The 25,184-nt window shown below is 41.9% G+C and overlaps 1 protein-coding gene across 1 annotated transcript in view; it reads left to right on the top strand.

The window, feature by feature from the left end:
- The window catches only part of ITGA9 (integrin subunit alpha 9), a 223,247-nt gene that overhangs the window by 149,268 nt on the left and 48,795 nt on the right, over positions 1-25,184 (top strand). The window contains exons 19-20 of the mRNA XM_086468071.1: positions 21,503-21,589; positions 22,990-23,069. Coding sequence (XP_086324197.1) covers positions 21,503-21,589; positions 22,990-23,069 — 167 coding nt within the window. The remainder of the gene's footprint in view (positions 1-21,502; positions 21,590-22,989; positions 23,070-25,184) is intronic.

Raw genomic sequence — 25,184 nt, 5'->3', positions numbered from 1 at the left:
CAGGGATGGACTGAGGCTGGGTGTGTTTTTGAGAGACTGATGAAGATCAGACATTGATGCAACGCCTGTGCAAAGTTTCAAGCTCTCACTCTGTGAGAGCAGGTTGTTTTACAAGTGCATGGAAGTACCGCACTGCAGTGAATTGCAAAATGTGTTCACTAAGAAAAATGTTCCTTTTGAAATACAGGAAGATTTAATCATGTTCTTTTTAAAGAAGAAATGAGAGACTGAGAAAGACACCTCACCTGTCCGCTTAGATTTTTTTTCTTTACTATGTTGACAAAGAAATCTTGGTCCCTTCTTCCGTGTAGAGTAGATTTTTCAGATGTTTGCGCTTATTTTAATCTTGAAGTTTATTGTCCCATAATCTTAATTTATCTTCAGGAAAGCATCCTATTTCAGAGTCTGAAAAATCCACTTAACAGAGGTGATACCACTTTCCTATAGAAGTACGCAGAGTGCTACTCTGTGCTGAGTCTGCAAAAAGAATAAAAAGCTATTGCCACTAATTCCTACACCATTTCACATCTATTGGAATTACCTCCTGGCTTGTAATATTTTGCTGAAAATGCTTCTCAGCAGCAGGCACTTTGCTTACTGTTCGTTAGTTGCTGTTCAGTGCAAAGAGGTATTTTCAGTCCAGTTGCAGAAAAAGCACTGTAAGTTTGCTGGCAGTGGCAGTTACCGTGGTGTAGGGCAAAGCCGTTTCTTTATTAAATCAGCTCAGCTATGGCATGAGATTTTATAGCAATAGTATGAAAATAGCATATATAACATAATAATAGTAAGAACAACAGCAATAACCCAGTATGCATAGCATTAATCTCACTGCTCTGCAAGGGCTGGTGGGAATCCATCAGCTAACCCCCTTTCAGTGCTGGCTACAGAGAGAGTAGGTCAGGCAATCCCATTGCTGATCATCATTTCCAGCCATGGATTGTTCCTAAATTTCAGGCAGGCTCCTGGCATCCAAAGCCAGCTGCGTGTAGCATTCCTGCTGCTTCTCAAAGCAGCTTTCACAGGCAACAGCTGAGTGAAGTTGGTGGGGCTGGGCCAGGGCGAGGTGAACAGCAAGGTTATGGTTTCTTCAGGCGCAGTAATTTCCCATGTTTTCTTCTTGAGGATGTACCTGAAACTTTGGTGTGGAGTATGGATACTGCTGATAACCAGAGTCATGCTGCTTATGGGCTCTGGGGTTTTTCTTACTATGAGTATTGCAGTACCGTCTCTTTCTGGGTTAGCAGGAAGGTTATGCAGTTTGGATATGAACTCTTTCTTCCTTGCTCCCAGAGCGTTTGCTGGCATCTCTTGACTAGGATTGCCAAGAAGAGCCGCAGATGCAGGCAGAGTTTAATTTTTTCCAAATTGGAAATTCTTTTACACCGGCTTCCCATACTGTTCATACTTTCTGAGAGTCTTAAGGCTGGCAGCAGCAGGATACTGATAGGGCACAAAAGCCAAAGACACGTGCCTTTTTTTGGATTCATCTGTGCCATTGGAAGAAAATTTGGATTGTGCGTATTCGTTACGTCTCTTTTTCCAGCAGTTACTGTCCCTTTGGATCTGCTGGCAGACAAGTTAACATGATCAGTCTCAATTCACATCCAGCTGGTTAGCAGAAACCATTTAAATTAGTGCTTTGATTTAATCCAGCTAATTTTGCGTGGAGTGAGTTGGACTTAAACCAGCGGGTCAGAGGGGAGTGGTGCCAAGTAGAGTGGAAGCTGTGACCCCTTAAGCTGGTACAAGTGCGTCTGGAAGGTTGCCCAAGCCATATATCACTTACGTGAGGGGATTTGAACCCTTTTGCCAAGACAGCTTTTATAGCTGAGGCTTGGGAATATAAGTAATGCAGCAGCAACCACGTCACATGCTGCCTCTCCGTTTTTGAAAATCTGATGCTTAATTTTTGCTCCGGAGTGCACCAAAAGGTTTTGCATCCTAGAGTAAAATTGTTCCGTTTCTTAATTGGGAAGAAAAAAAGACGTGCAGTTCAAGCTATCTGACTTCGTTGTTTGTTTTAATTTTCTTTTTCTTTGAATGCTCAATGAAAACCTCAACTTTTATGCTTCTTTAGGGATAAGTAAGGAGCAGCACCTTTTTCAGGTGATGGGCTGTTAGAGCCACCTAATACCCCCTGGTCTTAGCAGGTAGTAATTGAAGGCTAGGCTTTTGATCCAAACTTTCCACTTGGGATTCTTGTATCACTCCCATGTTCAGGGAATGGGCATTGGAGACTGGGTTTAGTTGTGTAATTAGTACTGATCAGCCTTGTAAATTTTTCTCCTATACTCTGATTTATCATGTATATCTGAAAGAAGTCTTTGTTACTTGTCCCAGCAAATTAGCTTGATGAATGGAATGTAAAATTCCTAAAGTCTTCTGGCAAAATCCTGATTGGAAGAAATGATTCAGAAGTGTAATTTTGCAAGGCACTAGATCTCTTTCTGCTCGGTGTTAGAAGAGCCTATGTGAGTTTGACTGTTGAATCCTGTTTTCAGGAGCAGCTTAACACTTAGAAATCTCACTGAAAGTTCCAAAAGCTGAAATTACTCTGGCCTTGCAAAACTGAATGCAGCTAACTCCAGCTAGCTTTAAAAATTCAAGTTTTTGCACTCTCAAGTAACTTGCAGAGAAACAATGAGTTGCAGCAGGGGATCACCCCAAGCATTTCCACAGAAAGCAGCAGAAACTTGAGATTCAAGACAGGACTTTTGATGATATGCCTGTTTCTTTTGGGTAAGATTAAGTAGAAGATTAATTTACTTTGCAATACAAAAATGTGATATACATTTTTGTGTGGATTTGGGAAGGGGGAAGTTGATGGTTTGTTTTTAGGCAGCTTGTGATTAGTAAGCTATTACCAAACATCTCTGTTTTTAAGGAGTTGATGGTCTTGGTATATAACATATGCAACCAGATACATTGAGAAGTTTTACGCTGATCAGGTGGGCCTGTGCTCTCGGTTACGTGATGTAGAAAGTGTTTGTCCTGGACGTAGCTTGTCATGACTCTTAACTTGACTGTTTACGTATATATACATAGTGGTTTTGAGGAATAGCCTGGGGTGCTTTGTGTGGCCCAGATTATTAAGGGAGGTTTTGTTTGACTTCCTAGCCCTGCTCTTCCCTTGGGGCTGCAAGGGGAATGATTTTTGTAAAGGAAGAACAGCTCTGTAGATGACTACATTCATGTGAGACGTACTTTTTGTAGAGGCTAGAAGGCAACCTGTGCTATAGAAAAGCCTGTTTGCAGTGAATCCCAAACTACCAGCTGGTGTACCACCCAAGTTGAGGTTTCACCATGGCAGGGCACCAGCAGAGGTCCTGGTTTGCATCCAGGTGAGGGAGGGAAAAGGAGATCTGAAGCACTGAAATGATGAGATGACTTTGAGGGGGTGGAGAAGGGCTCCCTGGGCTGCAGGTGGTAGCTGCCCACCCTGTTTTGGTCCCCGTGCGGCCCATAGCTCATCGGCTGAGCTGCTTCCCCCTGCGTATCTTCAGGAGCTGCTCAGAGATAGGAGCCACTGCCATGGTTGTATCAGTTATGGCCATGGGAAAGGGCTTTGGAAAAGGGATTTGGCTGCCTTGATTGATGAGATCCTGCCTTCCTAACCTAGACTGTTATCTTGATTAACTGCATTGCTAGGAGAAAGGGAAAAACCCTTCACAGAGAGTAGAGCCCAGTATACGACGAGCTCAATACACTTGATCTTGGATATGTTTTTTTAAAAGTTGTGCTGCCCCTATGGGAAGATCACCAGTGACTTTCAAGTGTCCCAGTGTCTCTCTTCATTATCATATTTTGCTCTCAAACACAGTGGAGACACTCTTGCCAGCGTTTGAAGTGAGAAATCTATGGGACAGGGTTTGTCTCCTCTGCTCTTAGGATGAGGCTTAAAATTGTCTGAACTTTGACATCCTCAGCAAAAGTCTTGAGTAAGAACTGATTTGCACAGCTTTCAGTGGCTTTCATTACAGCAAGAACTGGGTTTTGTTTTTTGTTGTAACTTGAAGCTTAAAGTTTATTGAGTTCCTGGTATGAAAGATCAATTCTGTTCCTGCAGGAGTTTCTTTTGGTCACTTTTAAAACAGGCGTCTCAAGATGGTGCCAGAAGATAAGTGATACCCCCAGTGGAAAACCCAATAAACTTGTAAACAAATACATAGATGTTTACACTATATATAAACAAATATATATCTATTTACATTATATGTATAGTATACATATATATATGTATTTATATTGCTTAGTCCTTTGAGATGTTGTAGTCGTGGTGCTGTGTGGCTAGAAGTGGTGGCAAATGCTCTCTTTCAGCTAGTTGTTTAGATTTCTCCTGTGATGCTGATCGGATCTATAAATAAAAACAAGCCCCCCTTTAATTAATCTTATTAAGCACAAGGCCTGATCCTGCAGTCACACTTCAGGCATAGCCTCTCTGACATCAACAGCAGTTTTGTCTGTAGGGAGACAAAAAAACCCAGCTGCAGTCAAAACGATGAGTAAGGGTGTGAAGAGTTTTTAACTGAAAATCCAAGGAGGGGCTAGTGCTGCTGAAGAAATTGCAAGCTTTCCTTTCCTTGGGTTTGACACAGGGACCCTGGGATTTTTTGACACTCTTGCGAACTCCCTCTTTTCTTCTGGTGCGAAAGGAAAGTCCCAGCCTTGTTTTCCTTTCTGTTACCTCTCCCTCTTTCCTGCTCATTCTTTGCTCTTTCACTTCCTTCAAAAACATGCTGGAAAAGCTCTCAGGAGAGCCTTGATTTCTTGTACGGAACTACATGAGGGAGGCTTCTTCCTCCCAGAGCAGCTGACAGTCAGCGATGTAACCCTTGGTTCAACTGGCATCAATCTGCGTTCCTATTAGCAGGAGAAGGCATGTTAACACACCCCCCTGCCCCCCCCCCCCAACACCCCCCCCCAAGTTGGCCTTCGGGCCCCAAATCGGAGAGGGAGCTTCCTGTAGTGTTTCATCAAAACCAGAGGCATTGAGCGAGGTGGGGAGTAAGAGTGAGAAGCGTTTCAACTGGCTCTGTTGCAGGCTCCGGGGGTGAGCGGGGGACCCCCTCTCCAGGCCGTCTCAGCAGACCCCCACCCAGGCAGGCTGCAGGGGATGCTGAGACAGGCACGTTCCCAGCCTGCAGTGCTTTCACAGCCTGCCCTTGGGAGGAGGCCAGAAAACCTGCGCTTGACTTTTGGCCGTAAGCATCTGCAGAAGAGTAACGCAGTGATTTCCAGTTAGCAAGGGAGAAAGGAGGAGTTGCGCTAAAAGGCTGCTTTATAAAGTAGAGTGGCACCTCTTAAAGTAGAGCCTTACGAGTAAACTGCTGAGCTTTTGTTTTAAAAATAGAAAAGATATATTAAGAGAAACCTGTTCCAATATTCCAATGCAGTAAGTAATGTATTATACCTTTGCGTTTCAGCAATGTCCCTAGATTATGTAGTATTTATCATGTCGTCAGGTTTTTCCGTGAAGAAGTCCTGATGTGCCCTGTATTTGAGTTTCTGAAAGGCGACTAAAACCCCCAAACGTGTGTGTCTTTGCAAAAGGCATTTCCTGAGGTTTCAGATGTGGCTTTGGTTTTTGGGGGTGGTAGGTTGAGCTAAAATTTATTAATTTCAGGAAAATACGCAGTGCCATACTCATTATTGTTGTTATTACCTTAATATTATTCTTTACACTTGAAAATTACCACCAGGGAAGAAAGGGGTGGCAGGAGGGTAAGGCTTGATTTTATTGATTGTGTTTCCTTATCCAGTTCAGTTTTAGGGGTTTTTTTAATTATTTGTGAGGTTTTCCATTTGCTTTTTCATTGGCTGTGTGTAGTTGATGACATTTGAATTTATTTCCTGAACTTGTTATTAATTTAAGCATTGCAGTATAACACTAAAAGCAAATAGCTGTGCAGTCGAATACACCAATATTCAGTATAATTGATGCCTTACACACAGAAGGTTGTCTTACAGTATATGTGAGCATATATTATCCATGCTTTCAGAAATACTGCTAGGAAATGAATGTTGGTCCATTTATTTGATTTCTGCCACTTTTTTCTGCTTTTAGTTTTAAGAGAAGCATGTTTTGAAGGTATGTTTTTGTTATTATAGAATAACAATGTGTGTAATCCATGGGTTATCTTTAATAATTAAAAAAACAATTCCCTGTTAATATTGCCATGCAACCATGATTTAGTAGTGTGACATACATGTGTGTAAGAGCACATGTATACATACATCTACATGTGAAGTGAGATGAAGGAAAGCTTTCTCCTTCTTCTCTGGTTTTTCCCTGGGTTTTTGGAGAGCATGGACTCATATGCACAAAAATGCACTGCTGTTATTAAGCTTATTGTAATATTCCTATGGACAGATAATGAAGGAATAACAAAGATAAAAATATACATGTTCATCCACAATGTTTTTGAAATAAAGGTGTAATCAAATGCATTGCTGGCAGATTACAACAGTTTATGTAGTTTGGATATACATGTATTGGTGTGAAGAGTATAGGAACATGCCAGCGTCTAACTCTGGACATGCTTTTTTTTGTTTACTGTCAAGATTGAATTTTCTTTTCTGGATAATTACATTGTGTCTGGACAAGCAATTAATCCAACAAAGTTTCTGCAGTTTATAGAGAAAAGCTTTTCTTTGGGAATAGCACAATCTAAATTACTGCAGAATTTAGCTGAATGTATGTCAGAGATATTTTGTTTTTATAATAGTTTTTATGGTTGCTTTTTAAGTATATCACTATGGAGTCAGAAACCTGATTTTCCCCTAGTCTTTATTTTCCTCAGGGTTTTACTATGTTTTTGTACGTGGAACCTGAAGGACATGACGAGTATGTAGAAGTTGCCTTAAGCTTAATAGTATCTTTGTGTATGTACTAGCTAGTGTAGTGTTTTCAGAAAGTATGTCGTCACATTTTTATGAGCAAAGATTTTGTCTTGGATGGCAAACAGATAGTGCATTACTAAGTAGGCACCATTTTGTAATGCTTTGGTACATGTGGGTTGTGGATTTTTCCCATTCTGCACCTAAGTTTCCATTTTTCATTAAATCTTTGGTCTAACTTGAAGAATATTGTAGCAATGCATGATTTGTAAGACTGGCAGTCACGCACCGGGTTACTTTTTGCAGGTTTCTTTTTTAAGATGAGACTTGTAATCAAGGGATGCAGAGACAAAACAAATATATGTCATGTTCAACCGTTTTTAAGCATCTCTTTTTGCAAGGGGAGGTCTGTGTTGAAGTTCCTGTCACAGCTGGCTCACAGTCCAGCAGTCATCTACGCATGGGCCTCTGGCTGCTTGGCAGCATCATTGGACCAAACCAGGAAAGGTACAAATTCTGAAATAAGGTGCAAGTACATGGAGAAGATGGACTAAATATAATCTAAACTCTAAGTTTCTAGCTTTGTATTTGGCTGCATTAATATCTCAGGGACTGTTCCTGATGCTGTGGCACTTGCAGCCAGCACTGGGATCCTACTGGAGAGGAGTGTCCAGATCAGTGCTGCAAACGGAGAGGAGGTTACTGAGTCCACTTTCTATTTGCCTTGTGGATGGTGGGAGTTCAGCTGGTCAGCTTGCTTCCCAGTTGTTTTACTTGTCCTGTTGTTGGATGCAAAAGGCTGTTGCCCGCATCATGCCAAGAAATGACACTGTGTGCCTTTAGAAGGGAGAGCTCTACATCTCTTGGAATAAATGAAAAACAGTATTTCAAGTGATGGCAACACAAGATTTGTTTTCCAAGATGGCTGCCTCAGACAGTAGCTGGGGAAGGTATCTAGTAAATTAGCTGCATGTACTTAAGAGGGGCAATGAATTTTTTCTGCTATCCTGCTGTCTATTGTAAGAAGGAAACAAAAGAAAGGGGTGATTCACACCATGTCTGGTCTGTGCAACTCGTGACACTCATCCTGAAAACTAAGAGTTTTGACACAGATGGTAGAGGAGCCAATGAGAGGTGTGCTGCTGGACCTTCTGCTAATAAACAACGAAGGGCTGGTTGGGGATGTGAAAGTTGGGGGCAGCCTTGGCTGCAGTGACCATGAAATGGTGGAGTTCAGGATCCTGCGTGGAAGAAGCAGGGCAATTAGTAGGATTACAACCCTGGACTTCAGGAGAGGTAACTTTGGCCTCTTCAAAGACCTACTTGGAGAGATCCCGTGGGATAGGGCTCTAGAAGGTAGAGGGGCCCAAGAGAGCTAGTTAATATTCAAGCACCACTTCCTCCAAGCTCAAGGTCAGTGCATCCCTGTAAGAAGTGGAGCAAAGGAGGCACGACACCTGCGTGGATGAACAAGGAGTTTCTGGAAAACCTGAACTGAAAGAAGGGAGTTTACAGAATGTGGAAAAAGGGACTGGCCACCTGGGAGGATTATAGGAACGCTGTCAGAGTATGTAGGGATGCAATTAGGAAGGCTAAGGCCCACTTGGAATTAAAGCTGGCAAGGGATGTCAAGGATAACAAGAAGGGCTTCTTCAGATGCATCAGCAGCAAAAGAAAGACTAGGGAAAATGCGGACCTGCTGCTGAATGAGGTGAGTACCCTGGTGATGGAGGTTACAGAGAAGGTGGAGTTACTGAATGCCTTCTTTGCCTGAATCTTTATTGCTAGGGCTTGTCCTTGGGAATCCCAGACCCTGGAGGTAAGAGAGGAAGTCAAGAGAGGAAGATTTTCTCTTGGTTGAGGAGGATTGGATTAGAGATCATTTAGGCAAACTAGACACCCACAAATCCGTGGACCCTGATGGGATGTACCCAAGAGTGCTGAGGGAGCTGGCAGATGTTATTGCTAAGTTGCTCTCCATCTTCTTTTTATTTTGGCTTCTGCCTTGCTAATGAATGGGACAGTGTATGTGTATGTGGATGTGTGAGCGTGTGTATGTAAGAAAGCAGCTGAATTTGTTCAAACAATGGTACAATAGGAATAGACCAAAAATATAAACACTTCTGACAACTCAGGGATCCTATATATTCCTAATCCTTCTCCAACAAAGGCAGAGCAGTTTATTTTTTATCAAAAATGAACTTTTGGTGGAATTGATGGAATAGTCAGACTTCTGAAAGTTGCTGTTCCCAGTTGTGCTGGATCTTTGATCCAAGAAGGAAAAAAAAGTCTTAGCTTTATTATTACCGCCTTTGAATTTTTCATTTGTTTGTTTGTTGGTTTTTTGGGTTTTAGTGCAGCAGCCATAAATGCATCCCATATGTATTTATTGGGCAAGGAGTATAGCAACAGGAGCAACATATATTTTGGAAATATCTGTGAGGTCAGATATCTGTGAAGGTACCTGACATAGTGTGATATCTTACCAGCTCTAATAGAATCATGACTTCGTTCCTCCCATTTCTTATCTGAACTGTCTATGGAGGAGAAATTAAAATTATTAGGTTATGGTTGTGAGCGGAGCCAATTGTTAATCCATTTGAAACCAGTATACTTTTGTCTGTCTGCCTCAGCTGGAAAATAGTATGAGCAATAGACCTCAAATAAAGTTTGGTGTTAGCTTTTCTGTCTTTCTTTTTTCCCCAGTGACTGTACATAGTTTTGAAATGCTGCATGCGAAGAAGAGCAAGAGCAAAGGGGCCTGTTTATTGTTTTAGCCAGAGAGCTCCAAGCATGGAATTCTTTCTATCCCAAGCAATAATTACATTTTCCCACTATAGAAAGTACTTGTTATGTGAAAGGCACTTGTGTCTTAATAGTTATAAGGCTGATTCTTTAGTGAGGATTACAAAGGACAGGTGAAAACTGGATCACTGGAATGGCTTTGGTTTTAGCAAACACGAATTCATAGAGGTTTATGAAGGTAGTAATTTCCTGGTAATGATAGACATAAATTACATTGAACTGTTTAGTGGGTAAGTTCAGCTTGCGAAACTGTCTTGTATTCACAGCTTGATGCTTCCTTTGTATTTTTAAATTTTTTTAGGGGGGTTTTTACTTCTTTTTTTTTTTTTTTTTAGTACTTTTTTAATTGTGGAGTGACAGTAACTGCCCCATCCTACAAGCAGGCAGCCCTTTTGTCCTCACTTTTCTTGGTTCTCTAAAGAGGGGAAGTGTCACAGTGAACAAGGCCACTTTTGAGAGACAGATGATCGTAATATGGTCTTAAATGAAGTTGTCTTGTTAGAAGTACCTTGTCATTGCTTAGCATTATTTAAAGGAAGGAGGGACGAAAGAGGCCAGTCTGCAATAGGAAGAAACCAGAAAGGGATCCAAGTGCAAGTGGGGCTTCCTGCCACAACCTGTTTGAGATGGTTTTTACTTTAGTACTAGAGGGGACATAGAATTTCATCTGTACACTTCCCACAAAAAGAACGCTCTTCCTTTTTTGGTAGAAAATGAATGAACTGATTTTGGGCTGGTACTGATCTTCCTCCATCATTTTCTGGACCATTCTTCTGTGGAAGCAGGCAAATTCCATCCCAAAGACACCCCAGCTCAAGACAAGTGTTAAAACAAGGAGGAATGTTGGCAGAAAGTGGCTGGGGGAAGCTCGCAAGCCCTTGTGTGCTCCTCCAAAGCCTGAGATAGTAAAACACACAGAAAATGGTGTGACAAGAGGCTTCCTTGTGAAGTTTCCAGTGCCTGCAGTCAAGGTAGCTGCTGGCGACCTTCTTGCAGCCTTTCAGCTCAGGTGATTCCTCCTCAATGTGATCTAGGAAGCATTAGAGGTTTGCGGCGATGGGAGGGAAAAGGCAGCTTGAGCTTTCTGGCCCTGGGAAAGTGTTTGGGTTGGGTTGGGTTTGGGAGTTAGAGAGGCCTTCAGGAGCCTGAGGTTGTCCAACTGCACCAGCAGCCCCCTGCGCTGAGAAAAGAGGTGTGAGTGCCAAGCCTGAGCTAACACATCTTCCCTGGGGCATGCAAGTAGCTGCAAGGGCCAGAGCACCAGCATGAGTTCCCCGACGGATAGTGTCAGCAATGATGTTACTTCTCAGATGCTAATTGCTGCTGGGGGGCAGGGGTGGCCTCAGAAATGCAGATTTGTCATTAAGAGCCAGATTCCAAAAAATACATATTTGCTCTGCTGAGAAGGATTTTCCTCTGTGACTGCTTTTGTAGCACTGTCTGTGGAAAGGATATAAAAGGAAGAATAAGGCTTTCATCTCTATTCCAAACTTTTATGAGACATAGTAAAGAAATCACAGAGAAAGTCTGGTGTCTCCAGCTGTTACTCGCCTGGACAACTCCACTGGCGACACTGGTCATCCACCACTGTAAAGCAGGCTACTGTCTCGTATCTGGGGGACGCTATCAGTTTATCCTAAATAACAAGCTCTACACAACTTAGTCATACGGCCTACTGTTCCCGAATTTAAAAGGCATTCCTTATGTTATTAATAGCACCCAGGTCATGCCCAAGGGTGCTCCAGTGGATGAGCGTTGTTGTGTGGGCAGGTGGAAGTCTGACCTTTAAGCTGCTCCTGCTCTGCTGGCAGAGCACGAGTAGCTGTACATTAACACATGGAAAAGGGTCATACGATCAGGCCTGACCAAATAGCATAGTTGAAATGTGGCCAACCTCGCGATGAACGAGGGATAGCTGACCTAACGGCTCTATGGGGACAGTGGATCTTGGTGATGTTCCCTGGATTATTTCCTATATCTTGAAGAAATTAAATTCAGCAGTTCTCAACAGCTGGGGAAAAGAAAGTTTTAGCTTGCGTAGTACAGTGAAAGCTGATGTAAGTCTAATTGCTCTATTAAAAATGAGAGTTAGTGTGGCAGCAAAGGAGGTGAAAATTCTCAGGGTAGTACCAAATCCCCTTTTCTCCTTATAGCTTCACCACTGCCCTGCAGGTCCCTTAAAAGGTTGGAGAAGCAAAAACTGGGTGGTTGTTTGGGTTTTTTTGACCAGTTCTGAAAGTTGTTTTGGGGCTTAATCACTTTTATGAGCTGAGCAAGCATCTTCTGCTGCATCTTCAGCTTCTGAGATGGTGTGCTTTAAAAATCTGCTGCGCTAGCTTTTCACCACTTAAGATAAATGTTTATGAGAGAGAAAAAAAAAAATGTTGGGAATATTCAGTAAATAGAAAAGGTTTTGTCTTTCTCTCCTTTTTTACTGAAAGATTTGCTGTGTTGGCTGGCATCAGCAAGCTCATGATCTATAAATAGTTTCCATCCAGCGAGGAGAGGGAAGAGGCAGGAGGCTCTAATTAATTATACAGAAATAGTTGTTTTCACAAAATAAGCAGCAAATCCAAGATGTTTGAAGCCAGGCTTGCTGGGCTTGGGGGTGGGGTGAGCCTACAGCATTTACTAGTGAGATCATGGAATAAGACAGGAAATCTCTCCCTAATGCCAAAGAAAATTCCCCCCCCACACACACCCCCCATTTCTTTTCCTGAAACAACTGTTGAGATTCCCCAACCCCCCTTCAAGTTTATTTTCGATAATGAATCAAAGGATTGATTAATTATCAGAATACATGTCCAGACACCCTGTTCCCCCAGACAGATCTTGATATGCATATTTGGCTGCATGCATGTCAGCAGGCTCGGGTGTGCGGTTTTGCTTGCTCATGTAAGCACTGGGATGACGAGGGTCTGTGCTGGTGAAACAGCAATTTGTGGAGCTGCAGAATTTATAATGTGCGACATTCACATTTGCTGATTTGGTTTGTTAGGGGAATATCTGTGTGTTGGAAAGTGAAGGAAAACTTTCGGTCCCTGTGACACCTTTAAAAGAGACCTCTGCAGTGCACACACAAAATCTTTTTATTCCACTGCGTAATTTGGTTGATATCCAATATTCTTCAGTCATTGCATTCAATAAGTTAGATAGATGCTAGTTTCATGACAATGTCTAGCTGAGCTGTCTCCCTCTCTATAATATTTTTTCCTAGCAGGTTAATTAACAATAATTTTCACACTATAGTTGGTATGGCTGCTGATTTATCATTGACTTGTCTTCCATGTTATTCACATCAATACTTTCATTCCATCTGCATTTGGAAATCATTTACAACAGAAGAAACCTGTGAAGCTCAGGCAACAGAGCTGTTATGTTAAAAGAGTAAAACCATCTTAATTTCTTTCAATTATGAACATCCTTTTGCTCCTTACGTGTGATTCTGTCACACACTGCTTTGGCAAGTGACAAAGTGCATGCAGAAGAGTTTCTGAACACGAGGTGTTTGCTTAAGTTGCCAAATAAAGTACGTTTCAAAAAATTTAATAAAAATTACGAGATTTTCATTTCAGCAGAAACTCCCTGAAATGCACATGACAGTTTTTCTGGTACCTTGATTGTTTTTAAAGCCATGGCCACCTATGCCGAACCACTGCAGTCCATATTCAAAGCTACTGTCGGTAATAGTATTCCCACTGCGCCACACCTCCCTCCCGCCACCCCCTTGCATTCACACTCACAGCTCACGAGAGGCCCCATGCCCTTCCCAGGTGGCCTGGTGCCACCACCGGGTGTCGCCACCTGGGAAGGTGGCCTCAGGGAAGGAGTTCATCCCTCTGCTGCACACAGCTTTCCCTGCCTTCCTCTGTCCTGCCCCCAGTTTCTGCAGTGTTGGGAGCTGGGTGTTGATGGCAGTGGGTGCTAGAATTCTTTCTGCATTTGTAACTACTGAAACGGATTAACAAAAAAAGAAAACCAAACCCCAAAACTGCTGGCTCAGTTTATGAGATACTGAGATTTCCAAACGGGGGTGAGTTACTGATGCCTTCGGTGTTGGCTGTGGGCTGAAGTAGTTGGGAAAGGTCTGTGCCTGGCAGGGTCCAGCCCAGAAACACAAAGGAAATATTAACTGTTCAGCTAACAGAGAGTACTGCTGAGAAAGAGGCAAAGCAGACATCAGACTGCTAGTAATACGAAGAAAACAGAGGCCCAAAGGGCTTTCAAGGATGATAATCAGAGCAACTTTTAAGAGGTATCTGAGGTAGATCAGACCCACCATTTTGGTCATTGCAGAAGATTTTTACTTGAGTTATTGTACAGTGCCAGGAAGAGTTTCTAGTCAGTAATACCACTGATCCTGTTTGTGTTCTGGCAGTTTTAAAATACCCAGTGAAGCCCCATTTTGGAGGAAAGCGTGATATCTGTGGAATTTTGTGTTAGAAAAAGTGAGCTGTTGTATGTACAAGAAGGGGCCTCCAAGATTAAATTACTCAGAGCTGCACTCGCTCTCACTCATAGGGAAACTCAGCCTGAGCCAGTCTTTTTATTTGAAAAAAATCCCCAAGCTTTCATGAGCTCAGGCATCCCTAATTGCTCTGTACGTGTGGTTAACTGTGATCCACATTCTTTGATGACCTCAGCTGCTGTTGAAAGAAAGTACATCAGTATGCTCAGGGGGTGGCTATTGAATGAATTGACAAACCTTCATATCCTTAAAGCCTCAGTGAAGGCATTAAGAGGCTTGTGAGGCAGGGAGAGATAAGGGTAGGAGCAAAATGATGCTCCCAAAACCCTAAGGAAACCCACAAGCTGTTGATAGTATCACTGAAGGGCTTAGACCAAGATTATGAAGAGTGATTTGAAGAAGCCACCTCAAACATCATCAGAGAGTTAGGTGCCTCACATGGGAGGTGTTTGTGCTACCTGGCTTTATTAGCTAGGTGCGTAGGAAGGAGATTACCAGCTGTGAACAGACATATGTTCAGTGATACCTCCCAAAAGTAAGAAGCTCTTAAAATGCAGGTCAGGTCTATGTAATTGTCCTGTTGCATGGAACAAACATCCAGATGTTCATCTAAACTCTCATTTGGGAAGATGTCCCTCTTCACCAAAAGTACAAATTGGAATTGCTGAAGTATAAGTATGTGCTTTAAGTCAGGGTCCATGATGAGAGTAAAAAACTACAAATTTAGCAAAACTGTATTTTTCCCGGTGCCTGATGTAAACCTCTATCTTTGGTGCAGGTCAGAGAACCCACATTTCCAAATAACTAGTGGGGAGAGCTAGTGTAAAGTCTATATATTGGAGAATGTATAATAGGTAGATGCATAGTATCTAACCTTTGAGACTTATAATAGCATGAAGTGGATGGTGCAAGTAGCCTTCCTTTGTGATATTTTCTTAGCGTATTTGTTCTAGGACTCCTTGGATGGAGGGTACTGTTCATGGTCCCCTGTGGTGTCAAGTGTAATGGTTCAAGACGGGCATTATAGAACAAGAAAACCAATAACAACAAGAAAAGTAATAACAAGAGTCTGTGCTCTGGCAACAAATGCAGGGTTCCTTGGTATTTACTCTTGTCATGCTTCTTTTGTACCCTTTGGAAAACATGCAGCAATGTAAAAAAACAAAACAAAACAAAAACCCAAAACCTGACAAGTTAAGTAAATTCTCAACATCTTCAAAACAGAAGTGTTCTGCCAGCATATTATCAAGGCTTCCAGGACATATTTTCCTCTATTCCAGAGTGTATGTGCTAGTAGCCAGGATTTGCAGGGGAGTCTTTTTGTTTCTATCTAAACAACAACAAAACCAGCTTTAAATTAGTATAGCTAAGGAAAGAGAAATAGAAACTATGGGTAAATATATTTTCTAACAAGTTGGGGGTTTTTTTATTCTAAAAAAATATACATGTTATCTTAACTGTTCTGCAATGAAGATCGTTTCACTGCCTTTCGTTAGTGGTTTTAATCCATTCAAAAATAACAGCTAATCAGAAGAGTATTTAGAAGAGTGAAGTCATCTCTGGCACAGATAATCAACAGTATTCAGAGCAGTACTAAACTTAAACTTCAGCAACTGATCTGACTTTCTGTTGACTATCTTGGTATGATTTTATTTAAAAAAATAATCAGTTAGAGCCATATGCGGCACATCCTTTTGCAAGTTTAGTATTGCTCTACTGCATCTCCCTGCTGACATTTCAGATGTAGTATCTACTAGTAGCTTGTGTGCTTAGAAAAGCAGAAAGCTAGGAGGCCATAAATGAGTGTTAGGATAGCTGAGCTCACACCTTCTCTGTGAGAGCACTGCTGAGTGCAAAATAACACAAGTGACCTATACGTTTATATTTGTTTGCTTTTGCTGATAGTAGCTGGTAAAAGAGTTGTCAGATAGATAAAAGGCTGGTACTGGAGATTGTTGAAGAGGAGTTAACGGACTGGGAGAGATTACTTAAAGAGATGCTTGAGGCAAGGAGCTTGCAACCAGTCATGGGTGGGAATGAGGGATGGGAACAAGTTGAGAAAGCGCGCTGATGACTCTGGGTTGGGGCCAACATCGATTCAGAGGAGTTGTTCTGCCTTTGGGGAAGAAATGAATGAACCTAAGGGTGGGAAAAAAAAAAAACCAACAAACCCAGAATATGATTATATGAACTGCGAGATCAGGCTCAGGAAGGTTGGAGGGTTTTGGTTGGGTGTAAGTGAGGCAGAGAAGGGTTAGGGTATATTGGCTGATTAATAAGTAATCACATACAAGCTATGCAAGACTCACTTGGGAAAAAAACATACGTGCTCTGATTTGAAAATGGTTAGTCAAGGTGAAGCTGAGGAAATTTCAATATCCTTCTTTGGGCTGTACCGTTTCATGTGTGATGGCCAGTTTTGGTCATCTATGTTCTGGAAGAGGGAGCTCAATTAGGAGCAACATGTTGTGTTGGTTTGTCACCATGAAGACTCTTCCCAGAGGCAGAGTCTCTGACCTGTGACTGTGTTTTATCCAGAGCCAGGCAAACTTTCTTCCACCAGAAAGAACTTACTGTTTTCTTAAGGCATTCTCTTTTCCTTCTTCTTAAGTCTTAGATTTGGTAGTTAACCAAGTTGAAAAGGACCCTTCAAGGGCAAAGTAAACAATATTTAAGAAATCTTCTAAAAATGTTTGTTTCAGGAGGAGAGAGGTCAAACAGTAGCTGTCTTTGAGCAGGGTTTGTTTCTAATAAGGGGCCTTTTGCAGGACCATACCTAAAGTAATCTGGTCTTGTGCTCCAGCTGGCACTGGGCCCACCTTTGTACCATGAGAACACTGGGCCCATCAAATACTATTAAGGGAAGGCAGGCTTTTTAAATGCCAAAATACACGCAGTGAAAGATTTATTTGGTATGACCTGTTCTAGTCCTGACAAGCTGTTTTCTTACTGATAATATACCTTATGCAGCCTGAAAAACATGTGGTTCTCTTGCAGTCCAGTCATGATCTCTGTGATAGAAAGAGAGCAACATCTGGAGAACTTCAATGTTTTATATCCCCAGATAATTAGCTAGGTGAAGCTAGCAAAAGGATACTGCTTGTGAGTTATTTCAGGGTAAGGTAATGATCCCATAATCTAGAATCCCATCTATGTGGTTAAAATGCTTTCTAGACCAAGTTGAATGCATTGTTTTAAGCATTCAGCTTAATCCAACTTGTTTACCTGTCTTAAGAAAATTACTTTGTGAGCACATTGCTTTCTTCTGGCAGGTATCTGAGTTGTTTGGGGCAGTAAGGGCTTGACTGCATGTAGCGTGTGGGTTAGGAACAAGAATACGAGGAAACGTTGCTCCTAGGCACATCTGATGTTGTCAGCCTGTTGTCAGATATAGTCAGAGGTCCCATGTTCAGCAATTGCCCACTTCTGCTGAGACAGGTACTGACCAAAGATGCCCAGGGAGGAGACAGCTGGAGTCCCCCTGTGCAGACTACATGGTGCACCAGGTGAATATCTGAAACAGCAGAGACATGGGAAGAACGGGGGAAGAACATGAGCATTGCTGAAATTTCTTCTGTCAGGTCTTAAATTTAGCAACATTTCCAGGTCACTGGTTCTAGGCACTGTATTAATATGATCATTGCCAACATCCTGCACTGCTTAGTTGAAACAACACACAATATTGAAACTTCAAAACACTTATGTCCAGAAGTAAGTCCATTTTGTAAGGCTTATACCCCTGATCACATACCCGAGGAATTAAGTTTGACAGTTTGCTGCAGAATTTGAGTTGTTGTTTCCCCATGTGCCCCTTATAATGGAGCTAGAACTTGACTGTTTTGTTGCTAATGTTGTAATTATCAGGAACTTTTCTTTCTGTGATAAAAGACATTGAGAAACAGACTGTGAGCCAGCCTGAGCTTCATGTTTCTCGTACCCGGGTCTGCATTTGTTATGCAGTAATAGTACAGCTATTTGGCTAATTAGCTGGCTATTTATCTGATTGATTCTTCTAAGAATATGAAATGCTGTGAAACGTTTCAGAGAGAGAACAAAGTTTTCCAGATGAAGCTTCACACTGTCTCGTTGGAAGGGAAACTTCCAACCCCTTTGGCTGTGTTTTCTAAGCAAGCTATAAACTGCTATGGAAACTCATGCAATAAGCTGGGTTCTCAGCTGAGTTGTATTGTTATAGAGAAGCATTGCACACTAAAAGTGTTATCTAACATCAGTGAGAAGTGGCATCAAAAATTTCTGTAAGCCCTGAGTTGCGCTGTTTCCATTCCCTATTTGTTAGATAAGACAGCACCAGCCCTTCAGCCTGCTGGAATAGTGTGAAAATTCAATTTATTTAGTGCTTAAGAGTGCTCGCGTTTTACAGAGCTGAACACCATAGGAAACCCCATGAAGAACCAATTTTATGTCTCTCCCAAACAGTGCACTGCAAATAAAGCCTGAAGCCGGACAGTGAGCAGTGAAGAAAACCAAAATGTTTTCTTACTAGTTGAGCTTCTCCTTGCTAATCACAGAGCAAGGCAAGGGGTCCATGTGAAAAGTTTTCTGGGTAGCCTGTGTAACTTAGAGATGTGCAGAAGGCTGAACTGATGTGGTGCAGGCAAACTTATTTCTGCTATTTCCTAGCATTTAACAATTTGACTTTGCAGCATTCATGGAATCATAGAATATCTCCAGTTGGAAGGGACCCATAAGGATCATCGAATCCAACTCCCTGCTCCTCACAGGGCTACCTGAAACTAAATCATATGAGTGAGAGCATTGTCTAGATGCTGCTTGAACTGTGACAGGTTTGATGCTATGACCACTTACCTGGGGAGGCTGTTACAGTGTCTGACCACCCTCTCACTGAAGAACCTTTTCCTAATGTCCAATCTGAACTTCAATAATGTTGTATTAATATTAATCATTAAACTGGATGGTATGCTGATGAAGCCAGAAGGTCATTCAAGTCAATCTTATTGCATCCACTAAGCTGTAGCAAGCAACAACAGCAAAACCAGCCGATGCAACTTCATCTGTCATTTTGTTAACAGGCCATTATAAAAAAACCTGGCATCTCCCTGCCTGCTGTCAGGGCTGCAAAGGCAGGCAGCCATCAACATGCGAAGTGAAGAAGTACTGCACTTCTTCCATTATCAATATGAGAGTTCTTTCTTGTATCCTGTTTTTTGACATCTCTGAAGGGATAGGGCCATGAGGAGAGGAGGCAGCCTCTTGGGTCTGTCTGGTCACTGTCACCACCTGACAGCTATATAAACAGGAACCCCTCTTGAATGAACAGAGGCCAGGAGTTGATGAGAGAGAGTTCATAGGTTGCCACAGTTAGACAGCAAGGGACATTTGAACAACACAGAACCAAAAATGTTCCCAGAGGAAACAGCTGTGAAATTTTTCATTTCGTTACGCAGCTGCTCAGAGTTTGTGTTCACTTGATCACTCACATAAAACTGGAGAACCTCCCAGATTGCCGAGAGGAAAAGGCAAGTGAAGGGGATGCTTCACCCATGAAGCACTTGCTCTGCTGTCTTGTGTTAAATGGAGGAGAAAATCTAAGAGAGCATATGAGGACAGCAGCTTTGTACGACTGAAGCTAGATATTTGATTTGCTGGGCAGTGCCATCTTTTGTATTTCTGGAAATAGAAGCCTACTGAAGATTGCAACGGAACAAATCCACAAAGAAGCTGAATGTGGAGGTCACTGCTCTGGCATTTGAGTAGTACTGGAGTAATTTCACGCCATCAGGCATCTCCAAGAATGCGTTGATTTTCTCCTTATGTTATTTTCTTTTCATGTGAAACCTGAGTCACATAAGAAAGGTAGCATTAAGTCTATAATCTTCTATAAATGTATGCCCTGAAGATAAAGGAGACCTTGTCTTTCAGCTATCACAGGAAGCACTTAAAAGATCAAGAATCTGAATGCTGTCAGACTCATAATTAGGATAATAGTAACGTCTGTAGAACAGTAATGTTGTACTTGCATCAGAACATGAAAGGCAGAGGAGCATTTTCTGGAGATGCTTATAGCCTGAGTCCGTGGTTTAGGAAGCTACTTCCACATGTGCTTATTCCAGACGAGAAAGGTACTCGTGTAAATTTTAAGTGCATGTTTAAGACAGAACTCATATTTGAAGTGATTTGGGAAATGTGCATAAGGAGACAGAGCCTGGTCTTCACAAACTGCTGTGGATACTGAAAACAGGTCAAATAAATCATATGTCCTGTGCTAAAGATTCTCAGCTGTATGTCTAGAATAGAGTTAATTTCTGGATTCAGGTATCTAAATGTAGGCATTCTTATTGTAGCTGCATAACATCAGTACCATAGCTCCAGTGATGATCTAGTCAGTGCTAGTGACTAAAGAGGTATTCAGCCCAGTCTGAACTAAACATCTGCATTTGGTCTGCTGAACCATTTTCTACATCTGTTGTCTGTGCTGGGAGCAGTGACACCTAGATCACATAGCAATCATTTGCTGTGCAGGCCCCTGAAAGTGCATATCAGATTCTGGAGCTGAATCCCACTCCTAAAGTTTAGTGGGATGAACTTGTCCACAGTGACAGAGCATAAAACCGTTCCCTGATAATCTGGAGATGAGAACCTGCTAACCTGGAGCCAGACAGTTATTTTAGGGAGCAATGAAAGACTCGCTGCTCAACAGAATTATTTCTGTTGTTGTAGTGGAGTCACCAGTCAAGCAGGATAGGGCTGCTCTAACCTTTTTCTTTTGTATTTTTGACAATGTTCATAGTCTATGAATGTTTAGCATGAGGAGGGGTCATTCCTCTACTTTATCTATGCCACTGTTGAATTGTTAAAGAAAATTGCTGTCCTTATCAACGTGGCTCATCCTGTGGTCCAGAGAAAGAGATCAGGGCAGTGAATGACACAAGCACCAGATCAGCGTTTTCTCCAGCATCTGTGTGTGGCATGGTTTAGTCACTGTCACCCAACACAGTTCTCTCTTTATGATGCTAGTACCTGGAAAAAACTACCTTGAGGAACCCTTATTCTCAACCATTTGAAAGCTGTCTTGTAATAGACAGAGGGAACAACTGATTGTCTGAGTTATCCAAGAACTTGGGCTGATCCCCTGACTGTAATGTGTTTGGTCATGCAGTATTTCCCTGTGGCTGTCTCTCAGCACAATGTTCTGATGGTTGTCTTCTTCCCAGTACTGGTCTGACTGTGATGGAGTAAGGAAGTGCAATACTGCACTTTCCCTTATTCAATGAGTATTAGTTTTCTGGGAATAACAGTGCTATGGTGGGAAATGTTTAGTTTTCTATGATACTTCATCACTATGGTATTTCTTAGTAATCTTCTTTTTGTTCCCAAATCTATCATCTCATGGTCTTTTTTATTTTTTTACAGGAGGAGCTGGGCATTGCCTGTGAGTTGCTGGAGTCAGACTTCCTCAAGTGCAGCGTGGGATTTCCTTTCATGAGATCGAAATCTAGGGTAATGTTGTGATATTTGCATTTGCAGAATGATGATCCGTTCACCTCTTTGTCTTCAAGGAGTGGCTGGAAAGGCAACAGCTCTGTTAAAAATCTCTGTGACTGATGCTTTCTGTAGCTTTCTAACCCAGATATCCAAGCCTTTCACAGTTATGGAGGGTAGATGTTGTCTTTCCCACCAGATAGAGCCAATGACAGGACCCTGTGCATTGCAATACAGTGCTTTTGAAAAATGATGCAAAAATTGCAGCTGTGAAAAACATGTATTTCCTCTGCAGTAAATTAGAAAAGGACTCTCTGTCTTATTTATGTTGTCTTATTCTGTTTTTAATTTTTGTTTTGTCTCACATTAAAGTGCAAATGAATTTGTACAAATTACAATGAAAATGTCTTAATGACTTTTTCATATTATGGTCGTCTGGTAGCTTTTAAAGAGGATTTTGTTCAGTAATAGAAGATGTACTCTCTTATAATCTTTAGAAATCCAACTGGGTTCTTTCTGTTACCAAACTGAGCTGTACAACCCAGAAAGGTGAGAAGATGAGGAATAACTTCAGGATGACCTGAACAAACTAAGTCTGAAATTTTTCAGAAAATTTTGATTTCAAAATCTAGTCCTTTACATTTGAATTGACATATCCTGACTCAACATGAAACTTTTTATGTGTTTTATTGACTGTTAAATGCTCTTTTGAAACATTTAAAAAGATTGGAAAAAATAAATACAGTAGTAAAGTGTCATCTGGAATGTAAGAATTTCAGTGGTTTGCTTCGGAATGACATCGTTGGGTTATCTTCAGAGTTTTTTCAGCAAGCCATTGAAATTAGCATGAATTGGGAAACTCTTTCACTGGGCCAAAAACTGTTTTGGAATTAGGTAGAAAAGTTGTTGCATGGAGAAGTTAATGTAGTGCTACAGTGGTCACCAAAGTAGATTCTGTTTTCAAAATTAGCACCTGATTTTATCCATTATGATGGGGGCCTGATTGATGCTTTAGCTTGGACTGTTGCTCCAAGTCTCTGTGCAGGTATGATCTTTATTCCCCCGAAAGATCTCTTCACCAGCAAGTAACGTGTAGATAGGTGCTGAGGTAGTTTCAGGGAGTGATCCCCTTATATTGGAAGACTCTTCTCTGGCAGATGGTCTCCTCACAAGTATCTCTGAATGGCAATTCTAGTAAAGGCCTTTTCACAATGAAGGAAAAATCAGACTGTGGTATTTGAACAGAGACACAATTGCTAAGATTTAAAAGCTACTGTGCAGTAGAGGAAGCTGTCTTACATGTATCAAAATACACTACTTTTGTACAGCTGTGCCAGTAAAATATATGTGAAGTTTCTAAAGAAATACATTTTGGAACAGTATACAGTGTCTCTAAATACTGCCTTTTCTTTGCACAGTATGAATTCAGTGTGATCTTTGATACAAGCCACTTATCTGGTCAGGAAGAAACACTTAACTTCCTTGTCGCTGCCCAAAGGTAAGGGAAACTTTGTACATCTTGATGACTTGGATATTGTTTGTCACATGAAGTGTGCATTGCATATGATTGACGGTTGTGTGATTGGTTGTAGACACATATATGTGTAATAAATGAGGTTAAATTACTGGGGCTAAATATATGTAATTTGGTAATACAGAGGAACCATGTGACACAGCTTCCTGAAAAATGAGGTATGATCATCCTTAGGCTTTCTTTGCCAGGCAGTTGCAATTCTGAAGGAGCGTTTTGTGTTCTCTCAGTCGAAAGGCCCTTGTCTTCCTGTGCCCATCCCTTTGGGCCCCGTATCAAGCTCAGCTCAGCTGCAGTTGACAATCAGCATCAGGCAAACCCATTTGTTCCAGCATTTGAATGAAATAAACGTACTTGGATGCAAACCAAAAAAGATAAATGCTTTCATCAGATGGTCAGGAATCTCACTGACAGTTTCCAAAGTTGCATGTCTATTTTTTCCCCCTCTCTGGATCTCCAGTGAGCTATGACAGACTGCGTGAAACAGCTGAATAAGGTACTTCCCCAAGGGCACTTGGAGGAGGCATTGAAGTAGGGTGATGCCAAGTGTGCATGCATAGGAATTGTATCTCAGGCAGAATAAAAGGTGTGACACATGCTCTGTGCCTCCTAAGATGATGTGCTGCAAAGCAGCAGACTCAGTGGGTGATTCTGTCAGAGGCACTGTTGGGGTGTGTCTGGGAACTGATGGTAGCACAGCTGCATTAACCTGGGCCATGAACTGCTGCGCTGACGTGCTGGGGCTGTGGCTGGTTCCTGCTTCCACTTACTGTGTGAGTGGGCCAACTTCATACCCTCCTGTGTCAAAATCGGGATATGCAGCCTGAATTCTTCTCCCCAGTTTGATGACACCTCACCAATCAGCTGGAGATGAGATGTAGCAGTTGCTGAGTGACTGCTCTCATAAGGTGTAGTCCTCCCCTGCAGTAACAGCTGTAGGTGGGAACAAGATCCCGCAGTATGTGGGGCTGGCATGAAACACTGAAAGTGAGACCTTGCATCAGAGAGGCAAGACTGTGTCTCACATGTTGGAGAAATTCATCGTGTGTTCAGAGGACCCTGTGATGCTTCTAGGTCAAGGAGATGCATCAGTATCTGCTAGGTGAATGCCAGCTGGTGCAAAGACGGGTCAGCACTGCTTTAAATTTGCCCAGCCAGTGTTTTCCCTATTGTACTTCTCATTTCCCTGCCTTGGGTAACACAGGACTTTCCTCTGTAACCTCAGTCTTCAGATTTCTGTGTCCTACCAGTGAGAAGAGTTAGTCAGTGCCTTTAGATGGAGCAAAGAAATAAATAGTTGTTTGTACACATAGTGCAAATGCTCAAAGGGGTTAAGAGAAAGTTTTGCATTTCAAAAGCGTGGGTGGGAGGTCAGTTCTGTTTTGAAGGATTCAACTGAACCTCCAAAGACAACAGTGCAGTCCCAGTGCTGATTACCTTCTTTTTCTCTGTGACTTTAGGCAAATTGCTCAATTCCCTCACTGTCCAGTAAGTGTAATAAAAATCTTTCTACCACAAGAGTTGCAGGGAGCCCTGGGGTAAAGTGATAAGGAAATTGAGAGGAAATGCCTGCGCTGTGGCCAGACTGCAATTGTTTCCACACAAAACTGGAGCTAGTCTGGCAGAAATAGCTGGGCTCAGAGAAGCTATGCCATGCTGTCATGGGAAAGTAAGTGGTCACTTAAGCCTGTCCCTTGAAGCTGCAAATTTGGCAGTAGCATCTGTAACAAGAGACTGTTCAGTAGTGGGAGAGATCAGTTGGGAAAGAACTAAAGCTTACATTACACTTTATCTTTTTATTTAAAAACCCAAACCCCTACTTCTGTGCTTCCTGGCATGAACTATTTTTCTAGAGCTAGATTCACTGAGCTATATTCTCATTTTCTGACAGTACCTTTGCTCCATTTGAAACAGGTAAGACATAGCCATGTCCCTGTATGGAATTCAACTTGCTTATTCTGCTTGCCACCATGGTACCTTACTTGTGTTGGATGAGAAATGTCTCGATTTTGGACTCTTCTTTGAGTCTATTGAGAGGAAAAGCTTTTATTAAGCCTTTTTTTTTCCTGGGACTGAAAATTT

Source organism: Leptosomus discolor, chromosome 7 (genome assembly GCF_034619465.1).
Source record: "Leptosomus discolor isolate bLepDis1 chromosome 7, bLepDis1.hap2, whole genome shotgun sequence".
Classification (NCBI taxonomy): Eukaryota; Metazoa; Chordata; class Aves; order Leptosomiformes; family Leptosomidae; genus Leptosomus; species Leptosomus discolor.
This window is presented reverse-complemented; position numbering and strand designations above follow the sequence as displayed.